Below are 17,503 nucleotides of genomic sequence, written 5' to 3'. Positions count from 1 at the left end.
GAGGGGTCCTGAAGCTTCAGGCGTCATGAGCTTCTGGGTATCTGCCTCTGCCCTTGAGAATGTGTTGGATGGGAGAAGGCAATTGAGGGAAGAATGCTGAGGAACTCCTCCAATTGAATTGAGGTGTCCAGGAGAAGTGGCCTGTAAGGAAGACTAAGAAGGAGCGTCCAGGCAGGTGGGAGGTAGGAGGTAGGAGGAAACTGAGAAAGGCTAGCTCCACAGAACACAAGAGGAACGGATGTTTAGAGGACTGTTACCACTAGCAATCAACTGTCTTCCAAGTTGTGCTAATTCTACCTCTGCAGTCTCTCTCTCCATCTCCACTGCCATCTGCTGGCCAGTAGCCCCCATTACAACCAAGTAACTGCTCTGGCTTCACTAGTTCCAGACTTACAGCTATATTTACAGCCATCCTATTTATCCTGTTAGATCACTCTTTGGAAACTGGAAGCTGAATCATGTCAATCTCTGCTCAACGACATTTTTTATGATTTATTTTTTTAACTGAAGTATATTCAGTTTACAATGTTGTGTCAATTTCTGGTGTGTAGCATAATGTTTCAGTCATACATGTACATACATGGATTCCTTGTCTTTTTTTTTTCATTATAGGTTACTACAAAATATTGAATATAGTTCCCTGTGCCATTCAGTAGGACCTTGTTGTTTAACTATTTTATATATGCTAGTTAGTATCTGCAAGTCCCAGACTCCCAATTTATCCCTCTCCCTTGTAACCATAAGTTTGTTTTCTTTGTCTGTGTGTCTGTTTCTATTTTGTAAATATGTTCATTTGTGTCATTTTTTAAAGATTCCATGTATAAGTGATATCATATGGTATTTGTCTTTCTCTTTCTAGCTTATTTCACTTAGTATGATGATCTCTAGGTCCATCCATATTGCTGCAAATGGCATTATTTCATTCTTTTTATGGCTGAGTAATATTCCATTATATATAATATATTATATATTAGTATATATATAAATACTACATCTTCTTTATCAATTTAGCTGCTGGTGGACCTTCAGTTTGCTTCTATGTCTTGGCTATTGTAAATAGTACTGCTATGAATACTGGAGTGCATGTTACCTTTTCCAATTAGAATTTTCATCTTTTCCAGATACATGCTCAGAAGTGGAATTGCTGGATCACATGGTAACTATAATTTTAGTTTTTGAAAGAACCTCCATACTGTTTTCCATGTTGGCTAAGCCAATTTTCATTCCCACCAGCAGTGTAGGAGGCTTGCTTATTCTCCATACCCTCTCCAGCATTATTTGTGGACTTTTTGATGATGGCCATTCTGACTGGTATGCAGTGATAATTCATTGTAGTTTTGATTTACAGTTCTCTAATAATTAGCAAAGTTGAGCATCTTTTCACGTGCCTGTTGGCCATCTGGAAGTCTTCTTTGGGAAAATGTCTATTTAGATCTTCTGCCTTTTTTGCAGGGGGGGGCTGTTTTTTGATATTGAGCTGTATAAGCTCTTTGTGTATTTTGGAAATTAATCCCTTGTCAGTCACATTGTTTGCAAATATTTTCTCCCACTCTATATGTTGTCTTTCAAAGCAATTTTACAACAGCAACTCTATCCCCACTCTGCAGATGAGGAGAGTAAGGCTCAGAGAGGTGGATGACGTGCTCAAGGTTATGTTGCAAGGAATTAGCAGCACAAGGCTAGGTCCAACCCATTCAGGCTCTGGCCTGGCCTCATCTTCTGAGGGAGATGAAGGACAAGGGTCTAAAAAGGTGAGCATCATTCAATTTTTTGTAATTAAGATTTTTTTTCTTTAGAGCAGTTTTAGGTTCACAGCATTGAGGGAAAGGTACAGCAATTTCCTATATAGCCTCCCCCATTTTCAACATCCCCCATAAGAGTGGTACATTTGTTATAGCTGATGAACCTACATTGACACTTATTATCACCAAAGTCCCTGGTTTACATCATGACTCACTCTTGGTGTTGTACATTTTATGGTTTTGGACAAATGTATAATGACATGTAACCACAATTATAGTAACATACAGAGTATTTTCTGCCCTCAAAATCCTCTGTGCTCCTATTCGTACCATCTCCCCACCCCCAGTCCCTTGGCAACCACTGATCTTTTTACTGTCTCCATACTGTTGCCTTTTCTAGAAGGTCATATAGTTGAAATCATACAGTATTTGGTCTTTTCAGATTGGCTTTTTTTCAGTTAGTAATATGCATTTAAGATTCTCCCAAGTCTTTTCATGGCTTGATAGCTTATTTTTAGTGCTGAGCAATAGCCCATTGTCTGAAAGTACCAGAGCTTATTTATCCATTCATTTGCTGAAGGGTATTTTGCTTCCAAGTTCTGGCAATTATGAATAAAACTGCTCTAAACACCCAGATGCAGGTTTTGTGTGGACATAAACTTTCAACTCCTTTGGGAGTTTAACGGATGTGATTACTGGTTCGTATGGTAAGAGTATGTTTACATTTGTAAGAAACCACGAAATTGTCTTCCAAAGTGGCTGTACCATTTTGCATTCCCACCAGCAATTCATGAGCGTTCCCGTTGCTTCACATCCTTGTCAGCATTTGACGTCAGCATTCTAGATCTGGGGCATTCTAATAGATGTGAGGTGGTATCTCATTGTTGTTTTAATTCACAGTTCCCTGATGACATACGATGTGGATGGAGCATCTTTTTATATGCTTATTTGCCATGTGTATATCTTTTCTGGTAAGTTGTCTGTTAAGGTCTTTGGCCCATTTTTTTAATCGAGTTGTTTTCTTACTTTTGAGTTTTAAGAGTTCTTTGTATATTTTGTGTAACAGTCCTCTTTATCAGATGTGTCTTTTGCAAATATTTTCCCTCAGTCTGTGGCTTGTCTTCTCATTCCCTTGACATTGTCTTTCACAGAGCAGTTTTTCATTTCAATGAAGTCCAGCTTATCCTTTCTTTCATGTATCATGCTTTTGTTGTTGCATCTAAAAAGTCATCAATGCCATAAACAAGGTGTTATCTTCTAGGTGTTTTATAGTTTTGTGCTTTGTATTTAGGTTTGTGATCCATTTTGAATTAATTTTTATGAAAGGTGTAAGATTTGTGTCTAGATTAATTTTTTTTTGCCTGTAGATGTCCAGTTGTTCCAGCATCATTTGTTGAAAAGACTATCGTTGTTCTATTGTATTGCATTTACTCCTTTGTCAAAGGTCAGTAGACTATATTTATGTGGATCTATTTCTTGGCTCTCTATTCTGTTCCACTCTTCTGTCTGTTCTTTTGCCAATACCACACTGTCTTGATTATTGCAGCTTTACAGTAAGACTTGAAGTCAGGTATTGTCAGTCTTTTAACTTTGTTCTCCTTCCATACTGTGTTGGGTCAATACTTCAACACAATTCTGGGTCTTTTGCCTCTCCATACAAGCTTTAGAATCTGCTTGTTGATATCCACAAAATAACTCGTTGGGATTTTGATCGGGATTCTACTGAATCTATAGATCAAGTTGGGAAGAACTGACATCTTGACAATATTGAGTCTTCACCATTCACTTTCATTTAACCAAAATTCCATTTGTCAAATGAAACAATCCTTCACAGGGTTGTTTGAAATGTTTTTCATTCATTATCTAGAGAGTACTGTGAGCCCTGTGACAATGTCCTTGCTCTCAGGAAGTTTATATTTAGTGGGAAGGGGGCAGAAAATAAACAAACATGCAAATAAATTAATAATTTCAGGTAAGTGCTGTGAAAAAAACGCATGTGGTAAGAGAGTGATAGGCAGTGAAGGGCTATTTAATGTCAGGGAACTTCTCTGAGGAGGCAACATTTGAACTAAGACCTTCGTGAAAAGGGAGAGATGGCCATGATAAAAATTTTCAGACAGAGGGAACAACAGAGATGGAAACAGAAATGAACTTGATGGACAGTTTCGAGAAGGGCATGGTAGCTATAAATATAGTGAACAAGGGCTAAATGAAGTTTTAAAGAAATGTAGAGAGACATCATATCCTGTAGGACTATTTTATTTTTAAAATGTTACGTGTAAAACACATGTTGTGAGGTACATAAAGTGTACACATTTTAAGTACACTGTTCAGTGAATGTTTACATCTGTATACACCGTGGATGCAACCGCATCCAAATCAAGGTATACAAGAGGAGTCAGCAAACTTTTTTTGTAAAGTGCCAGTTAGAAAACAGTTTCACGCTCTGTGGCCTATGGCCTCTGTTCCAACTACTCAGCTCTGCTACTGTAGCAGGAAAGCAGCCATAGTTGCTATGTAAATGAACAGATATGGTTGGATTCCCTTAAATCTTTAGTTTTGGACAATGAAATTTGAATTACATGTAATTTTAACATATCACAAAATACTTTTCTTCTTTTGATTTTCCTCAACCATTTGAAAATGTAAAAACCATTCTTAGCTTGCCGGCTATACAAAAACAGGTGGTGGGCGTGACTTGCCCTTTGGGCCGTAGTTTACCAACTACGGTAGTTTACTGATATGACACATCTCTAGTATCCCTCTTGTGCCTCTTTCCAGTTAAAATTCTTCTCCCTCAATGGTTACTCTGATTTTTATCACCATCAATTAATTCTGCCTTCTCTTGAACTTCATATAATTAGAATCACAAGCATATACTCTTGTGTCTGGCTTCTTCAGCACAATATAACATCTATCCTATGGGGATTTTAAGCCATGATACATAATTTTCATCTAAGAAGACTAGGATGCCATTTGGGGATCTTAAGTGAGAGCAACATGATCTGGTTTATACGAAATTGTCACTCTGATTGCCATGTGGAGAATGGAGTAAAGGGAAACAAGAGTGGAAATGGAAGGCCCAGTAGGAGTAATTCAAGCCAAGAGATGATGGTGGCTGGACCAGGGTTGTAGTCACGGAAATGGAAGACAGATTTTTGGATTTATCGTGATTTTGAGCTCACGTATCCAACACCAGTTATTTTTGTTTTTAATAAGGTGTTACGATACAAATAGCTCACACTAATAAGTTTCCTGAATTATCTGAGACTGGCACTGTGAATTGTCTTGTATAAACCATGTCCCTACCCTCAAGGGGTTAAGAATAGTTCTTGGGGTGGGGTGGACAGACCATGAGTTCAGATACAATGCAATCAGTGCTTTATGAAGTTCGGGAGGGTACGACGCCAGGAGGGGTATTAAACCAGCCCGAGGATGGTCAAGAAAGATCACCTGGGGCTTGTGGCTCTTGAGCTAAATTCTGAAGGAAAAATTGCTGAAAAGGTATATGGAAAGGCCAAGAGATGTGAGATCTTTTGGGAGCTGAGGGTGGCTGGTTCTGTGATGAGGTCTCAGAAATATGTAAACTTGGCCTGGAAAAAAGACCCTGAACTGGACCTAAATGGATGGGCATTTATCCACGTTTTCAATCAAACAATCCAACCCAGTTGCTTCTATCTAGGTGAGAAGCAAACTCAGCCTGTGGCTGAATCTGACGTATCTGGGCCCACATTCCTGTAGGGAAACCACAGGAATAGTAGTTTGACCAGTAAATATTCCTTTTGAGAGACATATGGCCTCTTGTTCCTCACATTCCTCATCTGCCCCTCTTTGCTTTATTTACATTACCTTCCTGGTCCTTCTACGTTTTAGAGTTTTCAACCCCTCTAAGAAAAACAGGACTTCAACAACATAGAATCATCAACTCTTTGAATAGACGAGTGAAGAGCTAAACTGAGTGCATGAAGAACACCTTTATGAGAGCTTTATCAGGGCTTCCTAACCTGGCTCCTAGGGTGGGCTTTAGGTGGTAAATTTTGTGTGTGTGTATTCTTGTGACTTTGACTGCCTGGCTATGAACTTCGTCTTTGGGTTGTCACTGGTTATTCTATAAGCCTCAAAACATTTGTTTAAAATGGAGCACCGCTGGGATTAAGAGATAATCAATGCACAAAACGGCCTCAGTATAAGGTATCTGTTGTTATTATTATTATTCTGTCCCGATGTGAGGGTATCAGACTCACAAAAGGGTTCTTAAACTAGAAGTTGGCGAACAGAGGGCATAAGCGCTTAGGAGCTATTGGGAATACCACCCTTGTGTAAAATGAAGCAGCTCTACATAAGAAGACTGCCTGGGAATCCAGAGACCCAGGCTCCACTGATATCTTACTTGAAGTAGAAATTGCTTCAGCTCTCTGGGTGCGGGGGGTGGACTGGTCCGAGTTGGCAGCCGCAATGCAGCCCCAGCGGCAGGTTCAGTGGTGGAGGATAAAGACGCTCTGCCGCGGGACAAGCGCGCAGCCTCCAGAGAGACTACATTTCCCAGTTTGCCTTGCGTTTCAGGCAGCGCCCTACGCTAGCACGCGAGCCTCCCCGCTCCCCCAACCTCCAGTACTGTCTCTCGCGAGAGAACGGGCCGCGCCGGCGGTAACGATAGTGAGTTGTGGTGGTGGCGGTGGTGTTGGTGGTGGCGGCCGAGACGGCGGCGGCCATTTTGGTGAGGCCTCGGAAGCGGCGGCGGAGGTTCGCTGCGAGTAGCGTCTCCCATTTTTCCCACCCGCCGCCTGCATCTCCGTGGCGTGAGAGGAAGCAGTGGAAGCAAGGCGGTGGCAGTAGCCGTGGGCCCCAGGGGAATTTAAAGGCCGCGAAGGCGGCAGCCAAGAGGGGGCCCTCCCCCCTCCTCGGCGGGAGGGGGGGTGGTGCGCACGCCCCCGAGGACGCAGGTAAGGAGAGGGAGACAAGATGGCGGACGTCCCGCAGTTCCCCCTCCCCTGACTGGTGACTGCGCGCGCATCTTTCCGCCATCGCCTCCCCTCCCACCTTCCCGGGGTGCTGCGCGCGCACCTTCGGCCGGGGCCCCGGGGCCGGTGCGCGAGGCTGTCGGCGCGCGCCCATAGAGACAGGCTGAGGGGGACCAGGCCGGCCGGCACTGGACCCAGGCGCGTCTCCTCTCCCCTCCCGCCTGTCTGCGCACGCGTGCCTGAGCGAGCGAGCGAGCCCTGAGAGAACGGACCCAGGTGCGCTCCTGCCCGCCCACCAACCCCAGCCCCCCCCCCCCAAGGGGCGCGCGGGAAGAGGAAGGGGGGCGTGGGACGAGTAGTCGGGGCGCGCGCCCACCGTATCCAGTCAGGAGCCAGGACCTGGCGGCACGAGCCCTCCCTTGTCTCAGCCTTTCGCGGTCTGCTGGGGTTGGGGGGAGCTCCCTAACGGGCAGGGATGAGAGGCTTTCCAGCCCTGCGACCCTTGTGTGCGTGGGTTTGGGTTCTGGCGGGAGCCCCCGGGCGGTGCGCGCAGCCGGCTCTCTCCGCCTCCAGGCGCGCACGCGCGGGCCCCTCCCCCAATCTGTCGCACACGTTGGGTGGGGTGGGAGTCCAGGAGGGGGCGGGGCTACCTTAGGGCTAGTGGCAACCTCGGGCAGAGGTCAGGGGTCACGCTGGGTCAGGCTGTTGGGACAGGTTGGGAGACAGTGATAAAGCGTGAGGTCAAGAGTTTAAGCTTCTCGGATTCTGGTTAGCTCGAGTCCAGTGAGTCTGTTGTGGAGGAGGGAGTTAATCAAAGGCTGCACCGTGGTTAAGGAATTTCCTTAAACACTGGGGAAACACTTCCGGGCCTTGTGTGGGTTTACTCTGCCTATTTCCGGGGTATAGTTCTTTGCTGTTCGGCCTTCCTCACATCTGACTGCTCCTCTAAAGCCTCCTGCTGTAGTTCTTGTTTGGGGAAGTGTCTCATGGTGCAGGTATACGAGTCGCAGGGCCCAGTCCTGAGGAAGGGTAGATTATCATATGTTCACACCTCACTGGAAAGGAGAGCAGGCAGCCAGCACCTTCTGAGTTTCTGAATGTGACAGCTTTTTTGGCTTTGTTATTTGCTCTCCATTCAGTGGTTGGAACCTTTTACACTTAAGCTTTTTAAACTTTTTTTTTTTTTTTTGGCTTCACTTCTTTGCTTCTCCCTCTCCCAGCCAGAATCTCATGTCCCTAGGGAATTCTGTTTTTACAAAATGATTTGCTTTTGTTTTTCCAAAATGTGAGCTTTTCCTACTATGATAATTTTATTCAGCCTTATAACTGATTTGGGTATATTTGAAAGCCTCAAAAGTTGGTGTGGATAAGGTTTTGATGGGTATTGTTAAATGTGGATTGGTTCCTCACTGCTGTTTTCCTCCCCTACTTTTTGTTTTAGGCGTGATTCCCCTCAGTACGGCGGCACCGTGGAAGTACAGACTTTCACAGGGGGTGTGGTCTCAGCTCACACAGGTGAGGGCTCAGATACCATTTCTTGTTGATGTTAATGGGAGAGAAGTTTGAGATAATGATAGTGGTGCAACAGTGGAACTGGGACTATGGATACAAAGATCTGATCACCTCGGCTCTCTCAAGGAGAGCAGCATTTTTCCCGGGGTTTTGGCATCAGACTATCAAGATTTAAGACCTCCTTCTAGTTCTTTACTGTGTAACCTTATGCAGGTCATTTGGTCTCTTTGTGTTCTTAATTATTAACTTATGAAATAGAAGAAACATTAGAATATAAGCTCCATTTAGGTCAGTGGTCTTTTCTGCATGGCTCTTTCCTCAACATGTAGAGGGAACTAAATAAGCGTTTATTATGGTACAAAGAGGATCTGGTTTATAAGGTAGGTGTGAGGATTATAGAACACATCAAGTATGTACTCAGTAAAGTACCTGACACATAGTAGGTGCTCAAGAAATGTAAGCTATAATCATTATGTTTATGTATCTTTATTCTTTAATGTTATTCCTGATTTTTGAAAGATTCTTTAATCTTTCTAAACCCTATTTCTACTCTTTTTATCCTACCTTAGGTGCTCCAGAGGCCGGTGGACCTGAGCGGAGGCTGGGACGCCCTAGTGGGCCCCGGGCCCTGGAAGGCGGGTCCCGGTGGCCGGTGGCCCAGAATGAGGCCAGCTCCCAGCATGCCCTGCAGCCGGACGCCAGCCCCTCGGCCAGCAGCAGTGGTGACAACAACCCAGTCATTCTTCAGGCATCCAAAGAGGAGCCTGGGAGTGGGACCATGCAGAGCAGCCCCTCCCCTGCTCACCCTCAGCTCCCAATCTTGCAAACACAGGTTTGAAAGTGGGGAAGGTTCCTTCTCTGCTTTTACTTTGTGGGTTGCTGACTCTGAGGCAGAAGAAATGTGGCAGGTCTTGGCCATATTTTCATAAATACCTGGGTAGCTGAGTTTGGAGAATCTTTAATCTCATGTCAGGCCTGTTGGATACTAATATTCTGCTTGACATTAGTATATCGTTGATCTCTAAGAGTATGGAAACTCCTCATTGCCTGAAAAAGGTGGAATTAACCCGGGTTGGAAATGGAGTTTGGGACAAAAGCCTTCTAAGACTGTGTGCTTTGAGAATAGCTCAGTTTCTTTCAGAACTGGAACAAGATTAGCATGGATGGTGTGTAATGTTTATTTTCTCATACCAAGGGAGTGCAGGAGGTAGGAAAAGAAATCATGACTTTTGAAACTGGACAGACCTAGATTTGTGAACAGTAGACTTTTGATGGTTATAGTAGGTTTGATATTTGTAATTCTGAGAAACAAGGGAATTCTGCGACATATAGTCTTTTGTCATTTAGCTGAGGTAGGAATTTGAATGGCATACTGTGAAGCTTGTGTGCCAGAGTGAATTTCATGAGTTCCCTTACGGTCCACATTTAAGTAGAACTTTGTTCTCTACTTTTTATTGCTTGTGCAGTACCTTGTAATAGGTGGGTGTTTAAGAACAGTGACCAATCCTTTCCTTTTCTTCCCGCTTTCAGTAAAGGAAACTACCAAGACTTTTTGTTTGTTTTTAATGGAAGTACTGGGGATTGAATCCAGGACCTTGTGCATGCTAAGCATGTACTCTGCCACTGAGCTATTCCTCCCTGCTAAGAATGGTGATGAACATACAGAGGTTTAGGTGATCTTGGGCTTTTTTGATGTGATTTGGATTTGGTGGAGGCTTAAATTTACTTGCATAGATGAATCTGCCATACTGGCTGTGAAAAGGAAGGAAAAACGGAATTGTTTATATATGAGTGAAATGATTGAGGTCCTGAAAGGATCATTAAAATTTTGAAGTCATACGCTATAGTAGTAGTCTTGAATTTGGGAACTATGTAAATGTCAGGCTACAATTCCTCTTGCATGCCAAGTGTTTACTGGAAACATGGCTTTGCCTCCTTGAGCACCTTATTAAAACTTATTAAATCCCAAGCGCTGTGTTTATAAAAATGAGGTTGATACCTTACTCCAGAGTTTTTTCTTGTGAAGATTGAATGAAATAATATGCTTAAATCCCCTGGTAGAGTGCTGCTAAGAATTCATTTTATCTGTCATTTCCCCCTTTTCTAGATGGTGTCGGACGGCATGACAGGCAGCAATCCTGTGTCCCCTGCCTCATCCAGTTCCCCAGCCTCTAGTGGGGCAGGTGGCATCTCCCCGCAGCATATAGCTCAAGATTCCTCTTTGGATGGACCTCCAGGGCCCCCAGATGGTGCCACAGTGCCCCTGGAGGGGTTTAACCTACCCCAGGCTGCTGACCTGGCTAACAAGGGCCCAAAGTGGGAGAAGAGCCATGCTGAGATTGCAGAGCAAGCCAAACATGTACGTATTAGAAAGGCCTGTGAGGCTTCTTGGGAGTCTTTTTCCCTGAACTCGTATGTCTCATGGGTATTTTATATTTCTTTCCTTATCATTGATTTAGAATATAGGCTCTGCCTTGGCTTACATGCTCTTGAACAAGTTGCTTGAACTCTGAGCCTCATTTTCTTTTCTGTAGAATAGGGATGGTGTAATAGTGTATTGACTGTTAAAAGGTTTAAATTAAAGGAGAAAATAGACATGAAAGTACTTTGTAAGCTATGAGGCTCTTGAGAGTTACTGGTGTCTACTTCTCATTTGCTACTTACAGTCTCTGTTACACTTACTAGAAGTGTGTTCCCTGGGCAAGCAACATCAGCATTATCTGGAAACTTATTAGAAATGCAAATTCTTTGTATCCTTTTTCTACCTACCCATTTAAAACTCTAGGGATGCGGCCCAGTGCTTTGTCTGAAAAAGCACTGCAGATGATTCTGATGCATACTCAAATCTGAGAGCCATTGATCTAATAACTATGTCTTTTCTTGATGCTTCCTTCACCTTCAGGCCGTATAGTTCCCTCTCATCTGTGACTGTTAGTTCTTCTGATTTAGTGTTTGTCAGGAGAGGACAAGGGTAATGAGGGCAGTTGTCCTGAGTTTTTAAGTCACTTCTGTTAAATATAAATTTCAAGAGCTTTTATTTTTCTTCTTATGAGATATAATCAATAAAGAGACAGTGATATCTTTTGTTTTGTTTGTTTTTAGTGGGGAGGTAATTAGGTTTATTTATTTATTATTACTATTTTTATTTAATGGAGCTACTGGGGATCAAACCCATGACCTCATGCATGCTAAGCATGTGCTCTGCCACTGAGCTATACTCTCCCCCAGACGGTGTTACCTTTTTGTTATACTGTTAATCTTTTTGTACATAATTTCAGTATTTTCTACAGAAAAAATACATTTTTATAATAGTAGAACTTTTTGAAAATAAACAAGATTGTATAAATTGGGCTTTATAGCGTATTTTTAAGCATGAACATACTTTTGTGTAAGTAGAATTCTACAGCAGTTAAGATCCCTTGTATCTAGAGTCAGTAAGGAAGCAATGCTCTCCCTGCTTCTCTGGGAAACTCCCTTTGGGATATATTTTCCAAAGTTTTGCCTACATTCATAGGGTATAGAGTGTGAAATAATGGAAAGAGCATTAAATCTGGTATCTGGAGTCATTGGGCCAATTTTTAAGTCCCAGCCCTGTCACTTCCTATCTGTGTAATCTCAGGTAAGTCACTTAACATCCTTGATCTTTTTTTTTCCCACTCACCTAAAGGGAGTATAATACTAGCTTGCAGGGTTAGGATGTGAACTCAAGACACACATAAAGCACTCAGTCCAATCAGTGCCTATACCTACATAGCAGAACTCAGGACTTCAGCCCTGATCACGAGGTGGGGGTGTATGTCCAGTAACTTGAATGACCTGGCTCTCCCTTGCTAGGAAGCTGAGATTGAGACCCGGATTGCTGAGCTGCGGAAGGAGGGTTTCTGGTCACTGAAGAGGCTGCCTAAAGTGCCCGAGCCTCCCCGCCCCAAGGGCCACTGGGACTATCTGTGTGAGGAGATGCAGTGGCTCTCTGCTGACTTTGCTCAGGAGCGCCGTTGGAAACGAGGTGTGGCCCGTAAGGTATGTCCTCTACTGGGTCTGCTACTTTCCATTTCTTTTTCAGATTTGGTTTTCTTTGATGGGTGGGTTGGATGGAAGAGAACAAATCATAACAGTAAGATGCTAGTTAATTAATGCCCATAGTCTCAAGAGGCAAGCTCTGACTTCCCAGCTTTCTTGGCCTTGACTGTTCTCTTTGCTTTTGACTTGGGGAGGGGCTGAGGGTCTGGCCTTCAAGTGTTTCCATGCTGGTTCCTTGTTCCCACAGGTGGTGCGTATGGTGATCCGGCACCACGAGGAGCAGCGGCAGAAAGAGGAACGGGCCCGGAGGGAGGAGCAAGCCAAGCTGCGCCGAATCGCCTCCACCATGGCCAAGGATGTTAGGCAGTTCTGGAGCAACGTGGAAAAGGTAGGCAACAGGGATTGGGAAAGGGAAATGCCTTGAGTTTGGTAAGTGGATAGCATGGTGGCAGGAATGATCAAAATTTCTCTTTCAGAGTGTAAGTATTATAATTTTCAAGCAACTCTAATGACATTTTTGTTATATGTTGGACCTTTCTAGCTATGAGGAAGGAAAAAGTACAGTGGAAAAAGAAGGGCTTTCTCTTTGGGGATTGTTAATAGGACTTCTTAACCCCTCTAGGCCATCTGTCCTTTGCAGTAAGCATGTGTTTTCTAAAACACGTCTGTACCCTTTATCTACTTAAGTACCATCAAAGTTCTCATTAATTGAATTGTTCCCATATATTAAATTGTAATTGTTTCTTAGATGTTAACCTGGTTTCTGTCTGTATTCTCATTCTTACCTCTTAATAGTTGTTTCTCTTTTCTACTTCAAAAATTCTTTTGTACATCTGTGGCCATTTACACATGCTCTTCAGCTGTTAGGAATGTCTTTCTCCTCATTTCCACTTAGGGAACATCTACTTAATCTTTAAGGTTCTGCTCCAGGTACATTTGTAAATCTTTCCCGCTGCCTGAGGCTAAGCTGGCTCTTCTTTCCCCCGTGTTCTCTTTCTGCTTTCCTCAGAGGCACCCTAAAAGGTCATTTAGCTCTTCCCTCTTGAAAATCTAGTCCTGCTGGCATAGAGGAGACTTCCCTAAATGTTGAGTAAGAGTACATGGAAAAAAGATTATTTTGGTAACCTGTCCATTTTATGCTTGTGACAGGTGGTGCAATTTAAGCAACAGTCTCGGCTTGAGGAAAAGCGGAAAAAAGCTCTGGACTTGCACCTGGACTTCATTGTGGGGCAAACTGAAAAGTACTCAGATCTTCTGTCTCAGAGCCTCAACCAGCCATTAGCCTCCAGCAAAGCTGGTTCCTCCCCTTGCCTTGGCTCTTCCTCAGCTGCCTCTAGTCCTCCACCCCCAGTTTCCCGGATGGATGATGAAGGTGTGTGTCCTCTTTGGCTCTGTTACTCTTCCTCATGTACCCTTTCCAGAGCTGAAAACCCACCCTGTGGCTTGCAGGGCCCCGTGGACTTTGTGACCTTGTTCTCCTGCTATAGATGGGGACTTCCAACCCCAAGAGGAGGAGGAAGAGGATGATGAGGAAACGATTGAGGTTGAAGAACAACAGGAAGGCAATGATGCAGAGACCCAGAGGCGTGAGATTGAGCTGCTTCGACGTGAGGGAGAATTGCCACTGGAAGAGCTGCTCCGTTCCCTCCCCCCTCAGCTGCTAGGAGGGCCTTCCAGCCCCTTGAGACCCCCCTCATCTCGCAATAGTGACACCCGAGATGGGCCTGAAGAAGGTGGTGAAGAGGAGCCATCTCAGGTGTTGAAGGTATGGGCAATAGGGATAGAGGGTGAGTTCAGAGAGGGAGCAGAGGAGGAGCTTCTAGGACTAAGTTCTGGTCTATGAGGCTGGTTGTGGCTTTCAGGATTTCTCCCTGGTCTGAGCAGTTGGGTTTTCATTTGGGGATGGATTGGAGAGAATCCGGGTTTGGGGCAAGTTACAGTCTGAGCTAGGCAGACATTCTGATGCCTAGAAGAGTGTACTGTACTCTACTCTTTGAATTAATGAGTAACCTTGAAAAAAAATACTTATTTACTTTTGGCCCTTGTCACTTATGTGAAATGGCCCTAATAATCCCTTGCTGGTTTGTAGGTTTGGATCTGGAGTGGTAATCTTGAAGTCTCTCTTGGACCTAAGATGTCTGTTTCTCCATGTGTCTGAGTGCGTGGGGTTGGTGTTGTGGGTGTGTGATTCTTTTCTAGCACTTTCACAGGTCCTCCCCCAGGCAGTGGGGCAAGGATTTGGTAGCTGGTGCTGAAATTGAAAACCTTTGATTACATCCTTGCCCTGGAACTGTGCCAGTGGCAACTGTCATTCAGTGGGACAGAGAGACTGTTCTGTGATTTCTAATTTAATGTTGTGCCTTTCTCCTGCTGCTCTAACTTTAGCCTTTCTCCTTTTTCATCCTTTGCGATACAGGTAAAGCCCCCACCCTCCTCTGTCACACAGCACAACAAACAGCATTGGCATCCAGATGAGGAAGATGAAGAGTTTACCGCCAATGAGGATGAAGGTTAGGCCTGTACTTTATGCTGTTGCCTCTTACCCCTTGAATTGTGTGGACCTAATGTTTCAGCCTTTCTCACCTCTTTCACTTGGACTGTATCCTGACCTGTATTCCCATTGATCTTGCTTCATTCTCTTTCCTAGCGGAGGATGAAGAGGATACCATAGCAGCTGAGGAGCAGTTGGAAGGGGATGTAGATCATGCCATGGAGCTGAGCGAGTTGGCACGAGAAGGTGACACTCACCACGCGTTTTACTGAGCATCCGCTCGTTATCTCTGTGCAAAGTGCCAGAGATAAAGAGATGGATAAGACACTTTTATCTTTCCTGGAGGACCTCTAGGTCTAATATGACAAAGCCAGATATATAAATGAATAATTACAAGTAGAATATTACGGTTATGATGAAAGTTTGAACAAAGTGATGTGAGAGCTCAGTGGAGGGAAGAGCTTTTGGAAGAGGATACTGGCCATGTTTTACTTGACCTTATAGGGGAGGTTCATCAGATTGATAACTGTCCCTCCTAATGGAAGGCAGCTCTGTCCATGATTGTAGCCCATGTTATGGGGCTTGGCCTTAGTAGCTGGTGCTAAAAGTAAACTCTTTTGCCTCCCCTCAGACCTAGGCTTAGCAGTGTCTGCAGAGACTGAGGTGGAATAAATTGGCACCACTCAGACCTCTCCTCCTTCCTTCTCCTTGAGGCCTAAGGCTTACCTTCCATTTCTCATCCAGGTGAGCTGTCTATGGAGGAGCTACTACAGCAGTATGCTGGAGCCTATGCCTCTGATGCCTCTGCCCCAGGTTCTGGGAGTAGTGAAGAGGACGATGAAGATGAAGTTGAGCCTAACAGCTCTGACTGTGAACCAGAGGGGGCTGCAGAAGCTGAAGAGGCTCCTCAAGAGGATAGTAGCAGTCAGTCAGGTGAATGTGTGGTCATGAGGCAGGAACTGGGGAGGGCGGGCACTGAAACCGGTATGGTGAACACTAAGCCTTGGTCTTGTGCTTTAGACTCTGTTGAGGAGCAGAGTGAGGATGAGGAAGATGAGCAGTCAGAGGAGGAAGAAACAAGTGGAAGTTCAGAATCAGAGGAATCTGAGTCTGAGGAGTCTGAGGAGTCTGAGTCACAGAGTCAAGCAGACGAGGAAGAGGAAGATGATGACTTTGGGGTGGAGTACTTGCTTGCCCGGGATGAAGAACAGAGTGAGGCAGATGGGGGCAGTGGACCTCCCACCCCAGGGCCCACCACCACTCTAGGCCCTAAGAAAGAAATTACTGACATCGCTGCAGCAGCTGAAAGTCTCCAGCCCAAGGGTTACACCTTGGCTACTACCCAGGTATTTTCAGGCCCTAGCATCTGCTTTCTCATATCTTGACCTTCTTGTTTCTCAGTGACGTATGCCTCAGTTACATGTGATACTTCTCTTCCTCCGTGCCAGGTGAAGACACCCATCCCCCTGCTCCTGCGGGGCCAGCTCCGGGAGTACCAACACATTGGGCTGGACTGGCTGGTTACTATGTATGAGAAGAAACTTAATGGCATTCTTGCTGATGAAATGGGATTAGGCAAGACGATCCAGACCATCTCCCTGCTTGCCCACTTGGCCTGTGAGAAAGGTAACTAAGCAAGGCTCTTCCTTTTGTGTCTCCTTGGCTAATTCCTTGGGAAGCTTGTTTCATGGTGACTTCAGCTGTAGCATAGTGAAACAGTCTTTTGCTGCTAATTAGCTCATTGACTCTGATCAGTAACTGTATAGAGGGATCAATATAGGTGCTAGAATTCTTAGGAAGGGCCATTAGGACAAAATGGTCATGGTAATTAATATGTGAGGAACCAGAACCCCAAAGTTACTAATTCCTTACCACCTCTCATCTTTTTAAAGATTCCTCTGTCCTAAATATTTCTGAATCTTACTTTATTATTTAAAGTTGAGGTTTATTTGACATACAACATTATATCAGTTTCAGATGTACAACATAATTCAGTATTTGTAAATATATTGCTAAATGACTAGCACAATAAGAGTAGTAAATACCTGTCACCATACATAGTTGCAAAACATTTGGTTTTTTTCTTGTAACAAGAACTTTGAAGATCTAGTCTCCCAGCAACTTTCAAATATGCAATACAGTATTATTAACTATAGTCACCATGTTGTACATCTTTCATTCTTTTGCTAAACAGGTAACTGGGGTCCCCATTTGATCATTGTCCCCACCAGTGTGATGTTGAACTGGGAGATGGAGCTGAAACGTTGGTGCCCCAGCTTTAAAATTCTCACATACTATGGAGCGCAGAAAGAGAGGAAGCTCAAGCGGCAGGTTTGTCCCCCCATGTAATCACTCCCCTCCCCAATTGATGCTTCCTGTACTTTAAGGTCCTTTCTTCAAACGAATTCCTTTCCCTTCCCTCTTTGTTGCCCTTTCTGCTCCTGGGACTTTCCTCTTTCCTCCCAATGTGATTTCTGTCCTTTAAAGACCTTAGGTTGTCTTCTTTTTGTCCTGTCCTGTCTTCTCTTCTCTTCTCACCCCATTGTCTGCTTTTTCCTGATACTGCAGGGCTGGACCAAGCCCAATGCCTTCCATGTGTGTATCACATCTTACAAGCTGGTGCTGCAGGACCACCAGGCCTTCCGCCGCAAGAACTGGCGCTATCTTATTCTGGATGAGGCTCAGAACATCAAGAATTTCAAATCACAGCGCTGGCAGTCATTGCTCAACTTCAACAGGTAAAGATGGAGATGGGAATTCATGGGAGGGTTAACTTG

At 44.3% G+C, this 17,503-nt stretch overlaps 1 protein-coding gene and 1 non-coding gene across 8 annotated transcripts in view; both read left to right on the top strand.

Annotated features, from left to right (window-relative positions):
- Window positions 1-6,341: 6,341 nt before the first annotated feature.
- The window catches only part of SRCAP (Snf2 related CREBBP activator protein), a 30,372-nt gene continuing 19,210 nt past the window's right edge, over window positions 6,342-17,503 (top strand). For 2 of the 7 annotated variants that reach the window (XM_032460443.1, XM_032460442.1), the window contains exons 1-15: window positions 6,354-6,685; window positions 8,145-8,218; window positions 8,785-9,047; window positions 10,323-10,574; window positions 12,050-12,235; window positions 12,483-12,623; window positions 13,385-13,607; window positions 13,723-14,000; window positions 14,652-14,745; window positions 14,883-14,972; window positions 15,471-15,659; window positions 15,747-16,072; window positions 16,175-16,352; window positions 16,921-17,057; window positions 17,295-17,464. In XM_032460443.1, coding sequence (XP_032316334.1) covers window positions 8,994-9,047; window positions 10,323-10,574; window positions 12,050-12,235; window positions 12,483-12,623; window positions 13,385-13,607; window positions 13,723-14,000; window positions 14,652-14,745; window positions 14,883-14,972; window positions 15,471-15,659; window positions 15,747-16,072; window positions 16,175-16,352; window positions 16,921-17,057; window positions 17,295-17,464 — 2,318 coding nt within the window. In that variant the 5' untranslated portion in view covers window positions 6,354-6,685; window positions 8,145-8,218; window positions 8,785-8,993. Of the gene's footprint in view, window positions 6,686-6,742; window positions 6,980-8,144; window positions 8,219-8,784; window positions 9,048-10,322; window positions 10,575-12,049; window positions 12,236-12,482; window positions 12,624-13,384; window positions 13,608-13,722; window positions 14,001-14,651; window positions 14,746-14,882; window positions 14,973-15,470; window positions 15,660-15,746; window positions 16,073-16,174; window positions 16,353-16,920; window positions 17,058-17,294; window positions 17,465-17,503 lie in introns of those variants that run through there. The other 5 variants (XM_032460446.1, XM_032460445.1, XM_032460444.1 and 2 more) reach the window with 5 other exon arrangements.
- LOC116657701 lies at window positions 14,431-14,561 on the top strand. Its single transcript, XR_004312897.1, has one exon. It is a non-coding gene; the product is annotated as a small nucleolar RNA SNORA30/SNORA37 family (small nucleolar RNA).

This window comes from Camelus ferus, chromosome 18 (assembly GCF_009834535.1).
Source record: "Camelus ferus isolate YT-003-E chromosome 18, BCGSAC_Cfer_1.0, whole genome shotgun sequence".
Classification (NCBI taxonomy): domain Eukaryota; kingdom Metazoa; phylum Chordata; class Mammalia; order Artiodactyla; family Camelidae; genus Camelus; species Camelus ferus.
Note: the sequence above shows the minus strand (reverse complement) of the source record. Positions and strands in the feature narration are given on the sequence as shown.